General features: G+C 46.7%; 1 protein-coding gene across 2 annotated transcripts in view; it reads left to right on the forward strand.

Annotated features, from left to right (window-relative positions):
- ADRA1D (adrenoceptor alpha 1D) overlaps window positions 1-24276 on the forward strand; it is a 49801-nt gene extending 25525 nt beyond the window's left edge. Inside the window, exons 2-3 of one of the 2 annotated variants that reach the window (XR_007504549.1) lie at window positions 19729-21115; window positions 21335-24276. Coding sequence is in view for 1 of the 2 variants with exons in the window: in XM_049791597.1 (XP_049647554.1) it covers window positions 19729-20297 (569 nt within the window). In the remaining variant the exon portion in view is untranslated. Of the gene's footprint in view, window positions 1-19728; window positions 21169-21334 lie in introns of those variants that run through there. The other variant, XM_049791597.1, reaches the window with a different exon arrangement.
- The last annotated feature ends 348 nt before the right edge of the window (window positions 24277-24624 follow it).

Here is a 24624-nt window from a genome sequence, read left to right on the forward strand (position 1 = left end):
TGCTCTTGGCCTTGTTGAACCTCATGAGGTTCACATGGGCCCACTTCTCGAGTGTATAGCATCTGTCACAATACGTTTTGTGCAGAGACCTCTCAGTAAATCTGAAATGGGTTTGCTTGGATCTAGGATCAGCCCAAGGTCAACTCCAAGCCTGGCAGGGAGCTCCTTCAATTCTGCTCCGACATGGACTTAATGGTATTGGTAATGGCAGCGTATTGATGTTTTGTAGTTACTTCTAAGAGGTATTAAAGAGGTTATCAGACCAGGGCAAGCACAGCTGAGCTAATGTGAGCTTTCAAGCCTGGAGGACAGTAGAAAAAACAAAATACACCTGTAAAGACTCAGCCCTAGAATTTAGACATTGGGCAGCCACATGCTTGTGTGCAGTTTTTGAACCGAATTAGCCCTACTTTCATGTAAAATCATCAGTGGAGTAGACTGATTTAGGCCTTCCAAGTGTAATGGGAAGATCCAAAAAAACTCAGGGATACTCCAGATATCCAAGGTTGAAGGCAGAAGTGCCAAGCCTCATATACTCTCCGTGTTTTGGGCCCCATATACAGGAACAGCAGCCCAAACAGCTTTTTCTTCATGCACACACCCCAACACACACACACATCCATCCAGATTTTAAATAAGAGCCTGGTTTAGTTAGAAAAGCAATTTATTTATTTTTTAACAGCAAAGGAGTTGTCTGGCTGCAAACAGTAATTACTGCCCCATTCCCTGCTAGCTTGGGTCATGCCCTCTGGAATTCAGATGCATATGCTGAAAAGACCAGGGTGTCTGAATGAAGCTACATGGCCTGATGTATAATTGGGAGATAGCATCCATCCACTTATACAGTTGGAAGAGCTGGGATCAGGGGACTTATCTGCTTCCCTCTAAAGACAAATGCCAGGAGGTCACTGTGTGTCATCAGGCTTAGCCCAAGAGAGATCTCAGCATCCAAGGTACACTTGGAATAAACTATATTTATTAAGGCACTCATCAGCAGTGATTGCTTGGCAGGCAGTAGAGACACAAGGCCAGACCAGGCTCTGTAAAGCCTCTTAGAGCTGCAGCTGGGTCCTCAGCATAACAGTCTGCTCCTCCTAAAAAAGGGAGACAGAGGTGAGAAAGAGATCCCAAGTGCGGGGTGGACCTGCAGATCTGACTTCTAGAAAGGAGGACCGTTGAGACACAGGTGTGATTTTTCATGCACCCTCCTTTCCAGCCAGGATGAGTCCAGCACTGCAGCTCCAGCTGGAGATCTAGCATGGAGGGAAATGTGTTTGTTGGCCTGCAGTGCTTTTCGAGGTATTCACTGAAAAAAAGCCATCCCCTTCTCTCATAGTCTTATGCTGACATGCTTCCCAGGGACATAAGAGTCTCAGGTCCCAGCTACAGCTCTTCCACATTCACATTCAGGCTTTCAGCCTATCTCTTCTATACCTCGAAAAGCACCCTGGGCAATCCATCAGAGATTTTTTTAATTATTATTATTATTATTTTCATTTCATTGTGCAAAGTGGACCAGCTCTAGCTTCCCAGACTAACCCAGAAGAGCTGCCAGGTTTTGAAAGTACCGTTCCTCAAGGATTTTCCTCAGTACCTTGCAATGAGAGGTCCAGGTGCCATTTACCCCAACTGAGACAGTGAGGAGAGCAGCCCCATCTTCTCTGGGCCAGCAGGAGGTAAAGGGACCTCTGAAAGACATAAGCAAGGTGGTGATTGTTGAAGTCTTAGATGTCATATCTGCAGGTAGGACAAAGTAATATCCCAGATGCTTCTGTGCTACAGTTATGGGATTTGAGATCTTTTTATGTTAAAGCCTATATCTCCTACAAGGTATCTGACACCTGGAGTCAAAGGGCTCAGCTAAGGTGAGAAAACCCACAGTAACAACCTCCTTTTGCATGGATCTACATGGGCAGGCATGCAAGCACAGATGCATTCACCCTGAGAGACATCTGAGGGCAGCTTCGTTGCTTTCTCCCTGACCTACCCTCACGGGGCTGAGACATCCTCATTGAGGGAAGCTGGCATATTCCTGGAAAAATATGAAAGCAGCTGTGATGTCATCCCATCACTTGCTTTTGTCCCTGTGGCTTACCTTGAAGACTCAGGCTGGTTTCTGGCGTGGCTAACTCTATTTCTGAGACTCTTAGTAGATGCTACCTCACTAGCAATGGAAAAGGGTACGGGCAGCCAGCATCGAACAGGATATAAAAGGCCAAGGAAATAAGGTAGTGTCCCTGAAACCTTAGGGAGAGCAACCAGGTAGAGGGAATGGCAGAAGAAAGCAGTCACCTACCCACCACCAAGAGGAGAAGCAATGCTGGGTGATGGGAGTATGGGGATGCAAAGCCTCCCCAGTCCTAGGATTGATGCCATGCAGGACTCCAGTGCCACTGAGCAATTGGCAGAGTTTGCCAAGTGCTTGCAGGCAGGGCTGCCCTGGGTTTGATATTCCTCATTTGGGCATGGCCAGGAACGAGCATGTGTCCTTTGGCACTTGTCCCTAAGAAAGCGAGACGCAACTGCGGAGAGGAAGGCACGGGAGGGAGTCACGGGCAGAGGCTTGTTTGCTTGCCCTGACAGGGAACAGGGTATTTTGATGGGGGCCTCAGGACAGTCTCCACAGAGAAAGCACTAGGTGTAGGAAGGAGAGAGGAGGTGTTTTATTTAATAAGCTGGTTTGGTTGTTTGAGGGGGGTTTGTTGTCGTGGTCTTGGTTATGCATTTTCTGGTGGACTGAGAGGGCAAAGCTCCCAGGTCAGAAGAAAGGAGCGTTAGTAGAAAAGCTTTTTTTCATGGAGTTTTACATCAATATATCCGTTCTTCCAGCTCCTTTGAAGGTCCTTAGAACAGCTCCCCGGTGGGCGGTGGGCCCCACAAATACAAGGCCGGGCAGGCAGGCAGGCACCAAGCAGCACAGCACAGGAACACCCAAGGCTGCTCCCACCAGCTGCCCCCAGAGCTGCAGTGCAGCGTTAGCATGTCACGCATTGATTTCTTCAGCAGCACAAAAAATGCAGCTTTAATGCTGCTGGGACCTGAACGACTGTTCAAAGCTGGCTCAGGTCTCTGCTCATGGCATTGCTTTGAGAAGAAGGACCCAGAAAGCACTCTGTGGTGCTTATTTCTTCCCAGCTTTGTTTGCTCTGGGTAATTACTAGCACACCAAAGGATATTAGCTCTGGATGTGAGAGTGCGGAGGGACTAACTGGTCTCAAATACCAACATTGTAGCTCATTGTAATTAATTAAATGTTGACATGATCCCCAACAAGCAAAACCTTCATTATACTCTATTAAACCCCTTGACACAGATGCCTGACTCATTGTCAGTCCCTCTAATTAAGATCAAATGCATAGAAATGTAGACATCACCGCATATGTGTGTCAAACCCCAGGAAAGATCTTGCAGCAGGGAATAAAGGTCTACTGCTATTCCCAATTAAAGCAGTTTCTGGAACAGACCAACTGTTTCCCAAACAGTTCTTGTACTTATCATGTCTGAAGACCCTCTGTGACATGATGATTTTTACAATTCTTCTATATTCAAGACCTACCGCATTTTGGAATGGAGTTCGCTAATCGTAGTTGTAGTTTCCAAGTATAGAACGGACTGCTCTATCTACTGTGATTTACAGACAATTGCAACCCTAATTGCCTTGTTCAATAAATTCTTCAACTTCCCTATTACTCAAAAACTGTTTTCTCCTTTGAAAGACACTCAGCATTAACTCAGGACTGCAAATAATAGAGAACTCATGTCTCTAGTTATGCTTTTTCCAGTTGCTTTATATCCTTGCTATTAAAAATAACTGCTTTCTTTCTAGGGTAAATTTATCTAGTTATAACTTTAAGCCATTAATTTCTTCTACCATTCTAGGCTAGATTAAAGATACGTTTGCTATCAGAAACAACTTCCTCTGTATTTCACCGTACTGCATGAGCAAGTCGCTTCAGTTTCTCCTGGCTAATGCCAATAGATGAAGATCTTTTCATCTTATGCTCTAACTCAAGTTTTCCAGACTTTTGCATTGTCTCATAGAGCTCCTCAGAGCATTTTCTGACTCCTTGGCTTCTTTTCTGCGCTGTGGACACCAAATTGGGACTTGATTTTCCATATGAGCCACCTGCATTTTTCAGTCTTCCTTGGTCTGGTTCATCTGTTCCTGTTCTTGGCTTTTTGTGATCTGAGCTTGCATTACTATTACTAACACTCTGTGAAACGCTACTTCTAGGTGGATCATGCATGCCGTCTCCCCAACAGCCTTGACAGCCTTTCTGTGAGGGAGGCAGCTGTAAGAGCAAGTCATCAACTCTTACTGGAAGGAAAAATATCCCTGGAGGTATTTAAAAGACATGTAGATGTGGTGCTTAGGGACAGGGTTTAGTGGTGGACTTGATGATCTTAAGGGTCTTTTCCAACCTAAATGATTCTATGATTCTGTGATTCTATGATACTCCTCTAAAGAACCATTTCACCAAAATGTTCCCATGTGCTGTTATTCAGGACAGGCATGAATACTGACCCAGAACTGACAGTATTGCTAATGTATACAGTACTGGGATTGATACTGAGAATCCTCATGTTCAGAAGATATTTTCATGCTTAATGCCCACGAGTTTAATGAGAGTTCAATGTGTATCTACCTTTAAAATCTGTGCCATAACATTTCTGTTAGGGATCATCAGATGTCTTAACTTCACCCAGTATTACAAGATATTTGTCCCTAGGTACAAACAAGTGGATAGTCTTGAAGAAGCATATCACCACTGTTGTCTAAGATAGATGGTTTCAGCTGCCAGAGAAATTGTTCTTTTCAGCATTTTTAATATCTAGAGGCAATTGGTAGGGGGATCTGCACCTGTAGGGAAGCTGGGTCCTGTCTACAGCAAATGTAGAGTCTCTTTACCCAGCCATAGATTCATTGCACAAGACAAGACTGAATATCTCTGTCTGCAGACCTGCTGACCGAGAGATCCTGGGGACCCACTGGGAGCCCCTCATTGAACCCCCAGACTCCCTGCCCTCAGACAACACTGTTGGTGGAAGTGCACAAGCAAAGCAAGTTTTACATGGCATGGGTTTTTTTCACTTGACATGAGGACCCATCAAAGTCTCCTAAGAGGGAGGTGGCAAGTCAGAAACTAGTTGGTGATGATGGAAGAAGAGGAGATAATAACTGCTTGGGATGACAGCAGTCTTGACAGGGGCTGTCCTCAAAAGCAACACTTTCCTAAGGAGTGGTGCCAAGTCCACTTAGGGTCACTTCCCTGGAACAAGAAGTGAAAATGTGAAATTAGCATATCCAAAAGTTAATTAGAAGTCAAGGCCACAGCAAGACAGGGAGTGCTTCCGATATCCCATGGCTATTACTTCTGAGCAGTGAGTGAAGAGAACAGGAGGCAAAAAAGCTTGTTTATCTAATGAAAAGGCAAGAGAGGCAGGCAGATATCTCATGGGATGTACTCAAATTGCCACGAAAATTGAATGCAAATTTCCATCTTTTCCCTTTAGGATCAGAGATTGAAAAAGAAATAGAGGTAGGGCAGAGATGGAGCAGGAAGCATGTCAGTGGAGAATGAGCCTCATCACCATAATGAGGCACTTTGAGACACTCATCTCTTCTCAGCAGAGATCCCATTGCCCTGTGCAGGCATTTAAACCAGGCAATGAAGCAAGTTTCTTGCATTCTCTCTTCTGAAATGTCTTCTTAAAACGCCATGTGGCTGTAAAGCTTAAACAAAACCACCATGATGTGATGGTTGGTCTGCTGCTATGGTCTGATGTGATGGTTGGTCCTCCCCAGCATCTCTTCGTGCTTGTCCCAGGCTCAGCTCTGTGGCTAAGACAATCAGGCAGCCAGTTTTTGCCTCTTATGTCATTTTACTTTCTATTCAGCCATGAAATCCAGGAGGATTGTTCAGGTAACAGAAAATATCAGTAGTATGGGTTTTCTGAGCTTGTTACCCCTTCCCACTGACAGGTCCTGACACCTTGTGTGTTGTTGTGGGGGGCAGCGAACACCACCCTCAGGGACTGGATTTCCCACCACTCTGTGTTTGTACGGCACCTAGCACAAAGTGTCATCCCCCCATCACATCAACACTAGCAAATAAAAGGCAGCGGGGTCAATTTGTTAGCCATGTGCCTGCCATTGCCACAACTAAACCCTCCCAAACAGAGATCTGCATGCAGGTAGATCCTTTGGCTCTGCTACCCACTGCACCATGACCAAGCCAAAGTCATGCCAGGGTCCATGCTAATAGCCTGGGTGCTCCTTGGTCAAAATCTGGTCCTTTATCCTGTCCTTGTTCGCTGTACCCCCAGAGATATGACTGAAGTGCATCACTGCCGAATAACCAGATAAGAGATGTACAGCTGGTGACATCAGACAGATGACATGACCTTCCCCGTGGAGACGGGGAAAGAACCGAGCGAGAGAGATCCTTTGCAGGCAACCAAAGACTTCATGCCTTCAAGTTAAGGGCTTCAGGAACTGTCAGGAGTAACGAGGATGTTGTTATCTCACCATTCCTGTTATATTTTTGGAGCCCTGTTACAATGACCCATTGTTTTCTGAGCGGGGGAAAATGTCTCATTTTGAAGTGCAATGTTTTTAGAGCTTTGGTATCAGCTGAAAGCTGGTTTTCAGGGCTGGGGAGAGACAGAGCAACTCTTTGTTATCTCATCTGAATAATTCCAGGTTGGGGGAGAAGAAGGAAATATGATTTATTTTTTTTTTTTTAAGTTTCCCTTCTTGTCGCAAAAAAACCAAAAAACACACAAAAACCAACCAAACAAACAAACGAACAAACGAAAGGCAAACAAACAAACAAAAAAACCAACAGAAAGAAAGAGAAGGCGAATGATGAGAAACTCTGCAGATTTTTCCATGAATACTAAAGCCAGAAGGGCTGTGCCTTGGAGCTGGGTGCGGAAACAGGGCAGGCGTTGGAGGATTTTCCCCTCCAAGCCTGAAACGAAACAAGAAGTTGGCTGGCTGGTCTTGAATAACCTCTCCTGAGCCTGCAAAGCCAGTCCTGATTTTTCACCAGAGCTGAAAATATCAACCTCCCCCATCCTTTTTTCCCCACCCTTTCCTCCTCAACGTCACGGCACCCGGGTCCAGCGGTCCAGCTCTCTGGAGGATGCTGTTCAGCATCCTTCACAGCCGGCGACGCCGGGACGGGGGGCACGGGCTGTGAGAGCTGCGGTGCCAGGCTCCGTGGCTGGTGACGTGCTGTCTGCCCAATTGTGATATAAACAGAATGTCCTTGGGACCGGCACAGTGGAAACGCTCTGAGGAAGCTCCCACACCTCCCCTTGATAGTGTGTTTTCTAAACGCTGGCGCCCCGCCACTAGCAAGTTCTCCAGACTCGGGGCCACCAGCATTGCCAGCAATCAGCTTAAGTAAACTTTCCACTGTAGAATCCTCCTAGATCAATGGTGTTATCTCTGTCTGGATCCTGGCGATGCTCACCCACCCAAGGCGCGTTCTGCTCACCCCATGCTGTAAGTTAAAGTCAGGACTCATATATTTTGCTCTGGGGGAGAATTCTTTCCTGGGTTGGGCCCAATGAAAAATTGCCTTTTTCCTTTGTGCAGCTCAGATCTGGCCTCACTGTACATAAAATGCCATGTGTTCCCAGCTGGATTCAGCCCTTCCAAGGCCTACCCCCCAGCCAAATCTGATCTACATATTTACGAGCTTGTAAACAGGACGGGGCGGGTGAGTTCACATTCTTAGAAAACCAAGTGCAGAGAAAAGAACTTCTGAGTTGGAAAAACAAAGAGTAGTCTTGGGTCCGACCCAGCAAACACAGTGGTTTTTCCAAGACTTGGATGACTTGCTTGAGAATCATTCCCCTCCACTCCTTTTCTAAAGGATTTCCCAAGCTTGCTCTTTAGTTGGAAAAAATACACGCTCTCAATGCTTCTGACCAGAGTGGAGAAGACAGCTTGATAGAATGGGACATTTTATCTTGGAGGTCAGCTGAAGCCAGGCTTCTGTTTGCAGTAGCTACAGAGGAATGGCAGTTACTTGCAAAGGGAGGTTTAAGGAAGCCGTTAAAAGGTGTCGCACAGAAGAAGCCAGTTGGAGTGCTCACTACAAAGTGCCATTGTGTCTGCCACTAAGTGCAAGAAGCAGTAGTCTAGAACAGTGGTTCCCAAACTGTGGTCTCCAGACCTTGATAGTCCGTGAAGGCTTGGTAAATGGTTCACAGAAAACCAGAGTATAAGGGAGCCAGCCAGCCTGCAAAAAGTGATGAGGATTAAGTTTTTGGTTCATAAAAGTTGGAGAATCACTCATCTAAAGCCCTGTGCTATGTCCATTCACTATTTATAGATACAGAAGCAGAGAGCTTTTTGTGTCAAGGGCTGAAGAAACATTTTTCTATCTTCTTCCAAAAAAAGCTTTGATGGCATTCCATAAAATACATGTGTCAAAGGAGTTATCACAGGGCTAAGTCACAGCAGTGCTTCTACTAACTTGGCCACCTTGCTGGAAAGTTTGCCATTGCTTCTCTTGTTATAATACCTAGGGTTTTCTCAGGTAGATTATTGTGGTGAATCTCCAACTTACCTTCCAGAGTCAGAGTCCTTTTTGGCACCTCTCTTCCTTGGTTATTGGGGTTTATTCTTAGGTCAGTATGTATTTAATTAAGTTCTCTGCCCTCTATATACAATATTTTTGTCTCTCTAACTAATAATGCTAATGATCACAAAGTTCTTGTTGATTTTTTAGAGTAGTCCATGAAAGGAACATTTAGCAAAGAAGATCATGCAGTGTTTCCTAGTATCAATTAGATGTTACATTAGTGTGAGCTTTATTGGGAACCTCTCCCAACATTTGTCCCTTCCACAGTCTGCAGTCTCCACCCAGCTGAGAGCATCAATTCTCCCCTCCATTTATCCCAGGCTCTGAAAGCTAAACCCTGTACGATGGTTTCAGGATATATCAGGAAAGTGTCTCAGCTAGCTGGTCAGCCATTGAAGTGCCTGGGCAAAATACTGAAACACAGATCCACTGGGTTGCCAATGGAAGCTCACTGAGACCCCAAAGAAGTAGAAATTCCCCCATAACTCACACACCTCCTTTTACAGGGAGCTTTGGACAGACAGGAATGTGAGGCTATATTCCTAACGAACCCCACATTGAATTTTGCCTCCGCTCCAAAGAAATCCCATGTGAGAATTTACTTTCCTGATGAATCCTGCAGCCCATCACGAAGGGAACAGAAATCCGCAGCAGACACTGATGATAGTGATGTCCTGTGTTGCTGGGTAGCTTCTGCTTGTGTCTCCTAAAAAGGGATCACTTGAGGCAATTCTTCACGTCACAGGGTGAGGAGAGGAAGACTTTTTGTTTGTGGTGGGGATGACATACTGCGCTCCTAAACTAACTGCCACAAGACTCCAAAGCAAAGAGTTAATAGTAGACAAACTCCCTTGCCTCTCTCTGCATAGAAGCACTGAATTAAAGCTCTTTGTGGCCCTGACACTGACATGGCACAGCGCAGGTTTGCTTGGGTGATGGGTATGTCAAAGACCAAGGTAGTTTGTCATGAGTCGTATGAGATTCATTTTGCTGAGCTGGATTTGTGCTAGATTAAAAGCCAGACATCCAGGGCTCAATTCAGTAGTCTAAACACCAGCCTCTGTTGCCATCTGAACCACCCCATAGTTTCTGAGGCATCTGCACAGTTCTGGCTGATATGAGACAATTTACAGAGGACCCACACCCTTTTGAAACATTAGCAGTAGACCAAGATACACTGGGGTGTCTAAAATGGCCTCCTATGTTTAACCATCCAAGTCACACCAGTGAGACAGCAATGGAAGCATCAGGAAGCTAAGGCCATAGCCTCCTACTGCAAAGAGTTACGGTCCACCAAAAGAGAGCATTATGCAAGCCAGCTGTTAAGGACAAAGCTATCCAAGGCTGAGAAATTACACATTTTGTCATCATACTGTTTAAGTCACTGGTAAGCTCACAGAGGACTTGGATGAGCAGCATCTTTGCTTATTATTATTTGCAGCCTATGCCTATGGTTGGATTTTTGCCCATGAGACATTCTACCTATGGCTTACTCCTGCTGCAGATGGCAGCCTGTCCGTTAATACTTCCCTTCCCCAAGGGCTGGTCATATTGGCTGCATTAGCCAGAAATGTGCCCAGGATGCCATCGTGCAGAGCAGAGACTCCCAGGCTCAGACGCAGCAAGACCTTCACACTCAGGACGCTCCCGTGTTTGCAGAATGGAGAGCCACGAGAGTGCTCCTCTCTGAATGACATGCTGATTTTTGCATTGCCCTGGAGGGAACCTAGCAACCCCACAAGGCCATTGTGTTCATTCAGATCCTGAGCCAGATGGAAGTTTTCTTTTCAGAGAGTGCTCCAAGCGTGTTTCCTCTGTTTAACCATCCAGGCAAGAATCTCACTGCGGTCTCTGCCCTGCTCACTCTAACATCAGCACGTGGATTCTAGTCTTCTTCCTGCTCAGACAGCAAGACAAGAGCTCTTGACATGCAACTCGGTTACCCCGACATTTTCCTTCTCTCAGGAGACTTTTTTTTTTTTTCATTTGCATCTGGCAAATAAGAACCTTCCTGATATCTCCCTTTGGATTTGCCAGATTAGCCAATCTTCCAGACCTCCCCCCCCCCCCAGTTTTATTTATGTTCTTTTGCTGAGTCTCATGATTTTAAGATTTGTTTTTAAGTCCCCTTTGGGGCTGGAGTCAGCCTATTATCTGTGAATCGTTAAGGAATAGGCAGTTGGATACACATATAACTTTCCCAAGCATAAGAAACACTACAAAAATATTACCTTTAAGGGACTCTCTACCAGAAGCCAGATGAAAAAAGCTTACATCTTTGTCTTCTTTTTAATCTCGTGACTCACTTTCAAAGCCTATCTTCCTACTGACTCTGCCATGTTCAACATTATCTGCGGCTCTGAATCTGCTGCCCAGCCCTTCTTCTTGGAGGATAAACCAAGCAGCTAAAAAGTGTTGAGGCGAGTTAATGGACAGCTTGGTTTGAGGGCATGGAGATGATGATGTTTAAGAGCAAGCTTGGGGCTACCCTCTGTACAGTCCCTTTTCAAAAGTGAACTAGCCATGCTCTCATGCAAAGCACTTATGATGATGAGCTCGTCAGGGTGGCCCAGGGTCAATGGCCAGCAGCAGCCCTCAGAGCCCAGATCCTGGCTTCGTCATGGGCATGAGAAAGCTGATGGGCCAACGTTGCCTTCCACAACGTGCAAAGGAGATATTTGATCATGATCTTCATTTCCTCATGACAGCATTGCCTTAACCATTTTAAAAGCTTTGTTATAGAGTGAGCTTGGCTTGCAGTATCCAAGTCCAGGTGTGGTTTCAAAATCTCTTTCCCTTTCCTCTACCTAGCCCTGCCTGAGTAGGGTCCCCACAGATCCTCTTAAAATTCAAGAAGCAGGGAAAAACTCTCAGTCCTCACGCTGCCGGCATATATACTCAGTTCAGGGCAATGAAGCTAGCAAAGGTGCTAGCATGGGACATCTGGGTCCTTGGAGGGAGAATGCAATGAATTTAATGACTTCCTGGGGGGTTTCTGCTGCTGCTTTCAGCTGTGTGTTCTCAAACGAAGGGTCAGTGCCCTCCCAAGAAACTTGGCACGTTCAATCTTCTTTGGGCCCCCTCAGCTGTCTATAGTATCGCATAAGTACATTCCCAATGGTATCCAGCAAATCATAAGTTTAGCTACAACTCGCTCAGGAACCAAGCTAACTACTAGGGGTCAGCTATACAGCTACAAAAAAAAAAAAAAAAAAAAAAAAAAAGAAAAAAGAAAAAAAAAGCCAGATTATGGTCACAAGCCCCCAGAGCAAGGGCTGTAGAGCAGATGAGCAGACTAAGTACTTTATAGCACCTGGTCCAAAGCCTCTCTTGGGCTCCATGCATTACCCCAGGGGTTCTATGACATAATTATTCCCTTGTGGGAGTTTTGAATTTCTGGAAGAGCAGGGGGGCTTCTGTGGCAGCCCACCAGAGTGGATCTTCAGTCTAAACCAGATGCTTTGCATTGCGTGCCCCGTGATGTGGCGTGAGAGCATATGGAGGTAATTAAGGGTGCAGAGCCTGCTGGGACAATGTTAGAGGACTGCATAGTCAAGTCTTTATGGTCTTTTTGGAATGGTCTCTGGAGTGATCTGTTCCCTGAACCAAATTTATCTAGAGATAAATTAGACCTAAATCTAGATGTTCTAGCTGGACCACGCTAAGCACTGTGCACAATCCAAGACTTGAAATTACTTCTTAGCTTTCTGTTAGGTAACAGTGCAGATGTACCTGTGTGGCTTTTCACTATGTCACCCTTCACCACTATGTGAGGCTCACTGATGAGATTCTTCCAGTGATGAAATTCCTATCCTGCACAGGAGAGAAACTGATGCACGGCAAGCTTTGGCAACTCCTCCTAAGAGAGGAGGAGACCACTAAATACCAATGGCATTGAGGGTGGAATCCATCAGGAGTAACCTTGGATGCCCATGATGTGTTTACCCATGAACCAGGAGTCTGGGTGCAATCCTTTGACACCTAGTGTGATCCACCTGCCCAGTACAGGGTTACATTTAGGATGAGATGGATTACTCCATTCTCACTACGGAGTCTACCAACTAAACCATTGATGGTAAAAGGAGCCCAGGGACCTGCTCAGATACCTAAATTCCATTACATGATTCACAGAAGAGACCCACAATTTTCAGATAATTTGATGCTTCAGAAACATCCTTATGGCAATGACTCCCATCAGTAGTCCGGATTCATGGGATTGCTTTGAGAAAAACTCCAACTTGAGCTTTGAGGGGAATGAAGGGCAATTTCAGTCAAAGTCCTACTGATGTCCTGCAACTTAGAGGAAAGCTTTGGAGACGTTCACTAGGACCACACTGCCTAGATGTTAAGGGACAGCTTTGGGGACCATGAATTAGACCAGTAAATGATCAGAGCAAGGCTCCGCTGCATTTCTTTTCTCTTACTGACAGGCAAACTGCACTCAGACCTCAACTTTAAGATCCTGCTTGAGAGCGTGGGTGTTTTTCAGAGCCTTTGCCCCCCCCCAGGCTGGACTCTCCGGCCTTTGCAACCGCCCCACCACCCCCAGACTAAACCATGTTTCCCTGAGCCCCGCCACACCACAGGCTGCCAGCCCTCCCCATGGGGACCCTGCATGTCAGATATGCACATCCCACCATGGGCTTTGGCATTGCGAAGGGTTCTCCAACCATCCACTTGGGACAACACAACACTGCCTAGAAGGTCAGCAATGGGCAGGGGAGGGGTAGCTTCTGCCTGCTTTTCTTCTCAACCAGATTAGGGTGCAGAATTCGGAGCAAGCAGTCATGCCTACGCGCAGAGAGGCACACAGGCAGCTCATTGGCGTGATGGAAGCTGTCGCTTATCTGTGACATTGTTTATGGGTTCGGCTGGAAGGCTCACAGGCCTGAGGAATTCCACCCGATATCCCAACGCCATCGCCCTCCGGGGAAAATGCCGGAGTGACTGCAAACATGCTGTCCTCTTCCCTACGCCAAGCAGCTCTTGGATCCATCCTAGCAGGGCAGTGAACTCCTCCATCACTCCAAGACATGCCACCAGCTGCAAGGAGGTGTTAACCCTCTAGGGACCCTGATACACCTACAGATGCCCAGTGGAAGCGGTCGATAGTGGATGGAGGAGAAGGTTGGGAAAGACTGGTAGGAAGCTGAGACTCCCAGTCCCACACATAGGCAGGAATCCTTGCCGATATCCAGCCCGTTCTTCCATAGCTTGGCAGCTGCATCAGGGAGGTTGTCCATCATGGGGCCTGGGAAGGAGCTAGCAAGGAGGGACACAAGCCGAGTAATGGGAAGAAAGTGGCAGCTCATGATTGCTTTGGACCAGATTTAATGAATCTAGTTTGTGAGAGCCAGAAAGAAAAGAAGGCAGAGACTGACTTTTTCTTTGGCCAGGAGAGCCCACAGTAAGCTTCAGCAGCTACGGTACCTCCTACGTCAGGATTTTTCCTATACCAGCCACAGTTCTCTTGACTTGCTGCTCCGACACATCCTGAGGGAGTCCTCAGACCCCTCCTGGCCTTTGAGGACACATTCAGGAGAGGCTTGGGTGATGTGACTCCTGTCCCCACCACAGGTCTGACCCTATATATTGATTTCTGGAGCTTCCTAACTCAAGAACAGAGTGGTTTGCACCTTGGTAGATTTCTTCTTTTCCATGAGTTTGGCCAATCATTTTTTAGCATCCACAGCCTCCTGCAGGGACATCCACAGCTGAGCAACAGTCTGTGAGAAGAACCGTCTTCTCTTCTTTGCTTTTAACCTACTACCCGCTCATCTCCATCTCCTGTGGAGTGGCTTGTAGTGGAAAAGGCAGTGAATAACAGTTCCTTGTTGACCTTCTCCACAGCATTCCACCAACACATGCAAGGTCCAACCCTCCATAACCTGTTTTTGTCCAGGGGTGATTTCCCATAAAAGCCCACAGTGAAGCCCCTTGTCAGTGTGAACAATCCTGGTGGTCCTCAAGTGGTTTCCCACTCTTGGTGAGACAGCACTGGGGCATGACTTTGGCCCTGTTTTTTTTTTACCCACCTGCTATCACGTCTGCAGCACTTTTGTGCCGAAGACTATTCAGGACATGCTGTAAAGCAGGGACCTTTTAAAACAAAGATGCCTCTGCCAACTGCGGCAGAAAGCAAGCCTGCTCACAGATTCTGGCTGCATACTGGGAGCTGGGGCCAGAATTTAGATTGGACTGGGTCCATTTTCATTTGTGCATTTGTCTTTTTTCTTGTTTTGCTTTAATTTTTTGAGCGCTGAACACTGGGAACAGCAACTCTCCAAACAATCCAGTGATATCACCTTTGAGTGAGTCATGGGGAGGGCAGGGTGGAGAAGTGCAGACAGGGAAAGTTCATGAGGTTGTGCTAGCTCAAACAACACACACAAAAAAATCGGATATGTGTTTGGATATGTGGAGAGGAGATTGCATCCACTAGCCAGCCAGCACAGGGTGTCACAGCATTGGGGAGCATGCCCATGGCTTCAGAGATTTGTACCTGGCTGGTTTTTCCCCAGATATAAGCAGGGTGACTATAACTACAAAAAAAAAAAAAAAAAGTGTAGGCACACACACAGCATACAAACACATATGCATGTGCTGCACACACACACATACACACACGCTGTAAGAACAGCAAATAAATTACTTTTTTGCTTTCACTTCAGAGCACATACTTCATTGGCTCAAGTTTTGCACCACCAGAAAAATGAAATTCAATTTTCAGGTCATGTTTAGTCTGTGAGTCCAGTTACTTTGCATGGTGCGGGCAGGCTTTCCCTGAGCTCACCTGCAGCTTGCTTCATTTCTTAATGATTCTGAAGATAATTATCTAGGGTTACAACAGGACCTGCAGCCTTTGCTCAGACCCAGCTCTATCACTAGGATTAAGACTTTGCAAGATGTGGAATGACCTTCTATAAAATGATGAAAGCCATAAAGGCCCCAAACAGACTTTCAAGCCCCCAGCAGTATTATTATAAAATTTTTATTTATCAGGAGAAGACAAAGTCCTCAGCAGGATCTCCATAATCCAACACGGAGCCTGCTCAACAAGGCAGTGGGAAATATGAAGGGCGAGGCTCTGCATCCCACCCTACCTGGGAGCATCCTACACAGAGATACAACCAGGATCCTCCATCCACCAGGAAAGTGAGCATCGCTGGGTAGGGAGTCAGGGTGGAGAAGGGGGACCTCAGAGGTCTGTCCCTACTGCCCAGGCTGTCTCTGTGTTTCACGTGTGGGTTTGGTTAGGTTGGATGGAGACTTCCCTGCTGGGAGCGTTACCTCCAAAAGTAGCAGTCCTGGTCAAGCAGAGCAAGGGCAAGCCAAGTCTCCATTGTCCTCTCCTTGTGAGGGCTCTGGGTTCCCAGATGCTCCAGCATGGCAGCGGGTTGCTGGATCCCAGTACACACGCTGCACGTAGTGTCAGTGCTCACCACACCAAGACCACGCCACGGGTGGATGTCCCCAAGGTGGGTGTCACCACCTCCTCTTTTGAAAAGCACACCAAGCTTTGCCATGAAGTGTTGAGCTGGATGCCCAAGAGAGGTGTCCAGAGGGCTGATTTGGGGTGAGTAGGAAGAGGTCCTCTTTGAAACAAGACCAGGTTTCACAAACTTGTCCTGTGACACAGGCCCTACAATTTTGGGGTTTCCTGTTCTTCGGTACTGCCTTGTTCCGGCTTTGATGTTTTTGGGGACAGATCATCAAAAAGTGCTCTTACACTGAGATATCAGGCCAAAGTGCGGGTGCATCACTCTGTGTTGCTATACGTGATGGTTTACTCTCATTTTCTATTTCTGGACCTCGGACACATCCGACTGTGTTTCCTGAGCTCTTCAAGTGTCCATTACTCAGTACTGTCTTCCACGCATCCTAATGACATCTACGCTCCTATACAGTAACTGTTACAAAGCCCAGTCCAAAAACCTTCCCTCTCTCAAAATGTTGTTGCATATTTTTGTGTATGAAAGCAAGAGCTAATTTTTTCCATTCTTTACTCTTTCCCTAAATAAGACCCTGCAACATTTCCCTACGTGCAGCCTCCCAGTGCCTACCAGCATGTGCAAAGTTACCAGCCAAGGACCTGTTCTGGGGACTCCCTGCCTAGTTCTGTTCATCCCAGAGTGATCAAATGAGGAAACTATGGATGCACTCAGTACACGTCTCTTCCAAGGGGCACGCTTATTTGCATGGTAATGAGGATGGTAATGAGCCCCTTGTCTTCAGATGTACACAAGGTTCTAGTGGGTGAAAAACAGCCAAAGTTGAAATTCAGAGAATTCATAGCTTTTTCTTCTTTCCAATTTGTATTTTTTATCTGGATGTAAAAGACAAAGCATGTAGTACAGAAACTGCATTGTGTAATGTACCGCTAAACACTAGATATAAATTATTATTTTAACAACCACAGGCTGTTTAAGCAAGCACCAATCTCTTAAGTAGCCTGGCTCAAGGAGTAATTACTAGTTCCATTTCTAAAGAGACCCTTCTTTTATTTGCTTTGTTACCATAGCTTTTTGTTTTCTTTTCCTTTCTCTATTAAAGTTAAAAAATGCTACATAAAGCTGCAGCTTCTCTGAGAACCCAGTGCACGCTGCAAACAGGGTTCACAGCAACACCATGAAAGAGTTTATGGTAATTAGCCCCTTTCTTCAGTGGGTAAACTGAGGCATGCAACCTCTCCCCAAGAAGGGTATGAGCAAAATTACATGCTTAATGAGCTCCTTCCCCTGTATTAGACCCAAATGCTCACACTGAGCTATGGCAGGGTCAAGCTGGGGCAACGCAATGTCTTAGGGCTGAGAGCCAGGGATCCCTTTGCAGAGAGCACAGGGCTCAGGTCCCTGGGCAGGATGGAGATGGAGCAGCCTGGGAAGGAAAACAGACCCATCAGCTATTGCCAAGACCTGAGATTGAGGAGAGGAATTAATGCCGGGTTTGGAAAGCCACCGCTGGTCCACACTGCCCAAAGCATCGGATGGTGCCTGTGGGTCCAGGGAGGTGGGTTGGGGGCAGTGTGAAAAAGGGGGAAGGCTCAAAGCCATGGTGGGATGAAGAAGTAGGAGAGGGCACATGTGATGCAAAAGGGGATCGTCCCCAGCACCACTGGGGTGTTTAAAAGCTCCTGGCTAAACACTCGGGGTTGGTGTTTCTGCTGTGGTTAGAATTGGATGGGGTGATTCAAGCAGCCTAGAGCCAACCTATAAAGCTTACCACTGTCCCAGAAAGAATAAACCCCTTTAATCAAAACCAGCCAAAGTGGGGTCATTGCCTCTACAAAACCTAACCCCGGTGTTATTGCTCTGTTTAAAACCACAGGCTAGAACACCAGCGGCTGCTCATTAAACTGCAAATGTCATTCATTTCCATGAAGGCCCCAGGTCTTTCCAGCACAGAGACGTCAGTCCTGCTTACTGTCCTTATTCAATGCCTCCTTCAGCACATATTGACAGCCAGTGTGCGCTCCAGTCCTACGACTTGGGTTGGACTTTGGCAGATATTTATGCTGAAAGGCTGCATCTGTGCTTTCCCTGCCTAACCATCAGAAAATGTTGAGAACTTTCTTCACCCACATCCCTGTGATGGTGTAGCCCACGTAACTAATGCTGAGTCTGGCTGCAATTTCTGCACTTTTTAGGGATGAGTGTACAAAAGCTTTGCTGGAACCAGTGGTCTGGGTTTCCTGGATGATGGTTTTTCTCCAGCAAACAGCTTGGGGGGCTTTTATGTAGTGTCAGTCCCAAATTTCTGGCTCCTGGCACCTGTTTTACTGTTTTGACACCATGCTTTTGAATGCAGGGAAAATAATAATAATATCCAGAGCTAATGTTATTTACTAAAATACAAATTAACGCTCAGTCACATGGCGGCACGGTTTGTCATCCAGAACTAAAATTAAAAGAAATTAAGGCTGAGTCAGAAAGTTATTTCAGATCTGAGTGGGGAAGGCCAAGTGATGGGGCCATGGGGGAGCAACACTGACATCTTCTGGCTGCAAAAAAAATCTCCGGCTTTTTCACGAAGAAAACCATCGTGAACCTCCGGCACAAAAGCGTAAATAGGGGTTGGGGTAGACAAAAGAGTTTTCAAGTAGCAGGTACAAGCTTGGAGCAGTGGATGTTATCTGAGCCCAGTTTAAGAGTCCAACTTAGCATCACTGCAAAATTCGAACAGAGGGTGTGTGACACTGATGACCCAAAATACATGGGTGTAGTAGGTGAAGGGCTGTTGCTCTTCCATCAGTGCAGGTGGCAGGGCTGTAGCCATCCTTTTACGTTGCAGTGGTGAACTGTGCGGTACAACACGTAGGAAGAGGTAGGCACCAAGAACCGATCCGTGCAAACCCGCCGAGCAACGATTTTTGCTGCCTGATCTGCAATGGGACAGGGCCTGGCTGTCTTGTGCTGATAAACTAGGGAGCTGTGGGGACCACTGAACCTGTTCCCCAAAATGATGGCCTCAGCTCCTGCTGTAGGGTCTCAGAAAACAGACTGGCCCCCACATATGGAAGATATCTCTTGGGTGCAAGTCTCCTGCATCAATTCAGAGCTGGATGGCTGAAGCCACAGTGAGGTAAACAGATTTGGCCATGGGGCTGTTGGAACCTGCACCAGCACTTTATCCTCTGGAGTGGATCCCATTCAAGACACGGTGCACACTGGATTTGGTGGGAGGCGGGTGTTAGCTGTATGGTTATCTGGAGAGAGGTGTGCCAAAAATCCTCCATCCCCACCACCCCTCATACTTGCATAGCTCCTGCAACAATTAAGAGCCTCCCTCCAAGCTGTATGGGCTTGCCACGATGGATCACAGCTGTGTTTGAGGGTCCTGGGTCCATTGCTAGGAGCCTTTTCGCAGTGGGGGCTAGGAGGCTTCTGCCAAAGACATAGTATTATCCATCATTATCACTTTAGGGTCGATGTCTTGCAGTCCTGCAGTGGCGAGATCTTCACTTTAATGGCAGCGGCATTGCTAGCCAAGGACCTAATAGCAGAATCAAACCTTCAGCCTTTACTGCAGGTCTCACCTCTTCCAAACTGGGCTGACCACCACCTTTGCTACTGTGTACTGCCATACCCTTCCCCTTCTTCTAACCATATTTCTTTTAATCTCTTCCAAGGTTCTTTCTTCCCATCTCTGAAGCCCTCTGAAATTGTCTTCAAGGTCATCTTCTGGCTGGGATACTTCAACAGCTGCGTGAACCCCATCATCTACCCGTGCTCCAGCAAAGAGTTCAAGCGAGCTTTCATCAGGCTGCTCAAGTGCCAATGCCACCGGAGAAGACGGCCCATCTGGCGCGTCTACGACCACCACTGGCGAGGGGCCTCTGTGAACAGCTCGGTGCAAGACTCCGAGACGGACCTGAGGCCCAGGATTAACACCCTGAACAGCTCGTTCATATTTCACTCCTCCTTGCAGGAGAGAGCCAGTAAGAGGCGAACACTCAGCTTTAAGGGCTGGAAAATGCTCACTCCTTTCCAGAAACCAGCATCCACCCAGCTGAAGGAGAAGATGAACAGCCTTTCCAACAAAATCCGGGGTGGTTCCAGCAAAGGGGGGGTGACAGCCACCTACAAAACCGAGGTGGAGTCTGTCTCTATCGGGATCCCTCATGACTTCACGGAAACCATCGACTATCAAACCTATGACTTAACAGACTGCTGCGGGCTGCGAGAAACAGATATTTGAAGCTGATAGGACAGCTGTCGATGGTTTCTTTAGAGGTATCTAGCAGAAACATGAAGGGATACCATTTGTGGGTCTGTCAGGCAGACTGGAAGCAGCAATCAGGTATAAAATGCAGTTGCCCAAAGGTTATACAAGCATCCCCCACTCAGAGGTCAGTCCCTTCTGTGGGATTATGGGTTCCTCAAATAAAAGCCAATGGCATATCCCATTTTAATGAGCCACAGCAGGAGGGGAAGATGTGGGGTGGATATGGCCTTAGGTCAAGAGCTGTTTCCTCCAGTGGATGGTTATCTTTGATTTTGGAAGAAGCTGTGCAATTAAGGGAAACCAGGATGTCTCCTTTGCCTTAAAAACACCACCATAAAATCTAACGGAAAGATCAAACCCCAAAAGGTGCCAACCCTGCCTTAGTACATGAGATCATGTTTGTGATCATGTTTCCATCCAGAGGCAGCACCAGAAAGCACGCTGCCGAGCAGTAGCTGGCAGCTGATCCTTCAGATTATAGGTTGGGAACTTGTAGGTCTACAGGGCTGGACAGGACCTCCAGCCGAGGCCTTTGCTTTGGAGGGCAAGCAGACTGTGGTGTTCCCAAGCAGGGTGGGGGGATCCTGGCTCTCAGCCATCAGGTCTGCAGTGACCACAGCTTTGGCCCTTCCACATTACCTGGTTTTAGGCCAGAGGAGCAGTCCAGATGTGTACGCTGATGTCAATGGGTGTGCAGGTCTGTTTTCTCTAATTCCAACCTGTGATGCATTTCTTGTATCACTTTCCAGTGAAACACTTGCAACCCACCTTGCTCTAGTGCACATCCGTCTGTGATACAGCGAGAAAGCAGCTCCTTTTGGTGTCAGTCATCCCCAACCTTTTCTGTCCCCTTCTTGCTCTTGTTGTCTCTCTCAAACAACGCAGAATAAAGGTGCATCCTAAGGGTTTTGCTCAAGTCCATAGTCAACCTGCGCTGGGACACCGGAAAGGTGAGATGGCGGAGTTTGGGGCCCGTTTCTATTACCCATAGAGTCAAAGCTAAAAGGGAGCTGGCATGCAGTTGGAGCTCCCTTGTGTAGATGGATCTTCTCCCCAGTCAGGGTCACATCCATGACTCTTCCCTTAAGTGGCTTCCCACATATCTGATACACCAAAGCCTTTGGTGGCTATCAACAATTGCCCTTGGTTATGTCCACTAGAATGGTCAAAGACAATGTCAATAAGGGGTTTTTTTGCCCTGCTCACAGCCCCAGTGTGAGGTCCCCTCAGGAGAGCACCATGGCCTCCTCCGGGGGCCTCAGGGACGTTGGAGCCATGACAAGCCCACCTTGGCCTGGCTCACACAAATCATGCTTTGCAACTCAGAAAATGGTCACCCAAACTCTACTTGGCCATGCCTTGCAGGCACTGGTTTTATCAAATTTCAGACAGGCACGGAACCACAATGAGTGACCATCAGATTAAGCCGTGAGCAGAGGCAGGAGACATGTAGGCGATGGAGGCAAAGTCTGGATCTGAGGTGCAGTGTCTCAAGCCAGGTGACTGAAGAACAGGAACATGAAGTTGAGGAGTGGAAACATGACACTAAGCGTGTCCTGGATGGAAACTCATCCACATCAGCACTGTCCCCCAAACCCATTAGGAGTCTTTCATGAATGTGCCTGCAGCACATCTAGCTAATCCTCTTAAGGGTGGCTATCAAAGGAAGATGAAAGGCTCCTAGGCATAGCAAAGAGAATGTCACCTTTCTTTCTGCTGTTTATTTGCTTTAAAGGAAATCAAAACAGAGGAAAAGTTGGACTTCTTTTATTTTTTACTTTTTTGTACAGTGCATACTGAGACATGATATCTGGAGTTGGTCCCATCTCAACACCCTTAACACCCTTCTGCCCTTTACTCAATGCCAGACTCTGAACTGGACAAATTGCTGCACAAAATCCTGCAGATTTTGTCCAAATATTTTCCTCCCAGCAGCAAATCCCACAAAGGCACATGGGCAGCATTGCCCTTACACTGAACCCAGGCTCATTACTGCTTGCATGTTTGCCGGTGTCTGCAAAATCAGCCAGAGGTTGCCAGCTTGAGGAGTTCAACCCTACCAAAGCAAGGGCCCAGTACTGCATGGGAACCTCTGTGGTGAAATACATCTTTTTTTTTTTTTTTTCCCCCCATTTCTTTGGCCTTCAAGGGAAGTGAGACCCTACAGTGATGATGGGGTAACACAGAAAGTCATTTTGCAGTGTCAGGACTGCAGCTGCCACTGGTTTCCTGGGCTTTTGGGGGATCCTGATGGGAAAGTGCACTGCTGGCACTGGGGACGTAGCAGAGAAGACATCAGGGAGAGGGCAGCTGCTGAAGAGCAGAGATGCGTGGAAGGTCGAGGTGAAAGCATTACTCCTTCCACCTTCCACCCGTCTCTCAGGATGTGTGTGCACACATGCCACTGTCGGAGAGAGTAAATGCACCCAGATCTGCATTTTTGGGACCCTGTTCTGGTGACGCTGCTTTGCAGGTCTAACACATGCAAGTGCGTAATGTAAGCAATTTGGGGACACAGTTTAGGACGAGCTGATAGAGATATCATCAGAAGTGAAAGCCTAGTCAAGGGGAAGATGGACCTTTGCCATTAAATGTTCTCTGATGCTCAGGATCAGGTTTATCTGGTGTCTTTCCACAGCCAGGCACCCATCGCACATGGTAACATGTGCATCCATGAACATACACATACACCTACACCGTTTACTATATTTATTTATATATGTGTCATCTCCAAAATAGCAGATATTCTCCTATAAATGGGCAGACATTCTCCTATAAATGGGCAGATGTTCTCCTATAAATTGAGACTTTGGAGAGGCTTTTAACAATTGCTAGCAAGAAGTTAATTCCCATGAATGAGTTGACATTATTGCTTAGACTTCTCCCTGATCTTTTAAATATACTTCTTTCTTCTTTCCCCTTTCCCCATTTTTGAAATATTTACATTTACAGCCTCCAGCCCCTTGAAAGCATCCAGAAGGGAAAGAAAGATTAGTCTGGAGGTTTACTGCCTCTCCATCCCAATTCTTTACAGACCTACAAGGGAGAAAAAATGAGGATAAAGTCTATTTAAGCACACATATGCATACACACACATAAATGCCAGAACTCTGGCTCATTTGCTTACTGCATTTGATCCGGCTCCGAGAGATACTGTGCTGTAGGAAAGTTTTGAGCTCTGCTGTGCTGCATTCAGGCAAAATACTTGTTTCTCACCTAAGCCAGAACCCCCCTTTGCTTTAGCATCTTGCGTCAGAAGAAGCAATGCCAGGACTGGACTCTGAGGCTGTTCGTGTAAAGCTTCATTTAGAGCAGACAGGGCTGCCTTTGCTGGCAGGGGAGGAAGGACAATGTTGTCTGAAGTATGAGCTGAGTATCTAAAATCGTGCATTTCTCTTTGATTCCCTAAATCTCCAAGCTCTCCCAGATTTGGAAAAATGGTCTCAGACCTTCAGCATGTAAATTTGGTGTGATCCCACTGATTTCTCTGGACCCACAAGGGTGCGACCAGCTGAGGATATGGCCCCGTTTCTCCAAATTTGCCAAGCAGGCCATTTCCCAAAGCACCCGTACCTTGGTTTTCCAGCAGCTCTCACCCCATGGCACTGGCTTCATGTCACTATTGCATCATCAGACCTTGCTGTTTCAACGAACCAAGTGTTTAGGATGGTGAACAGCAGCTTTTATGTCAATAGACTCTCACGAGTCTTATTTAAGGGGGAAGGAAGGTCCCTGTCAGCCTGAGCTGGACTACAGTTGGGTTGCATTACTATTGTTTACAGTGTGTATATAAGTGTACATTTTCTTTAGCAGACATTGGAATTTTTTATGTATAGATTTTTATTTTTCATCCCCAGATGTATTTATTAGCCAGAGTATTTCTGTTTTGTGATTCAAGTTCTGTCAGATTGATGTAAGCTCTATGAAACAGAATGCACATATTTTTGTTTGTTTGTACCAAATACATGCACAAACCTGTCAAAACTGTTGCTGTGAATTGTTCCTGTGTCTGATTTTTAAAACAGGGTTTGTAGGGGATGAGGGAGGGAGGAAGAAAAACCTGCAAATTATCCACTGCTGTTTTTTCTCAAAGACTTTTTTGTAATTTCACAAGGATAATGGCTCCCACATGCAAGAATTTATGATAAAAACAAGTCAGAAGAGGACACTCTCAGCTTTGTGCCATGCAGGGATGAAGGGGTTGCACCAGACGTCTTCTCTGAGATGGTCCCTGGAGCAGGAGGAATCTGGATGCACCCATGGGAGTGGAGGAGGGAAGGCTGTTGTGTAGTCGGTGGTC

The sequence above is a fragment of the Accipiter gentilis genome, chromosome 3 (genome assembly GCF_929443795.1).
Source record: "Accipiter gentilis chromosome 3, bAccGen1.1, whole genome shotgun sequence".
NCBI lineage: Eukaryota > Metazoa > Chordata > Aves > Accipitriformes > Accipitridae > Astur > Astur gentilis.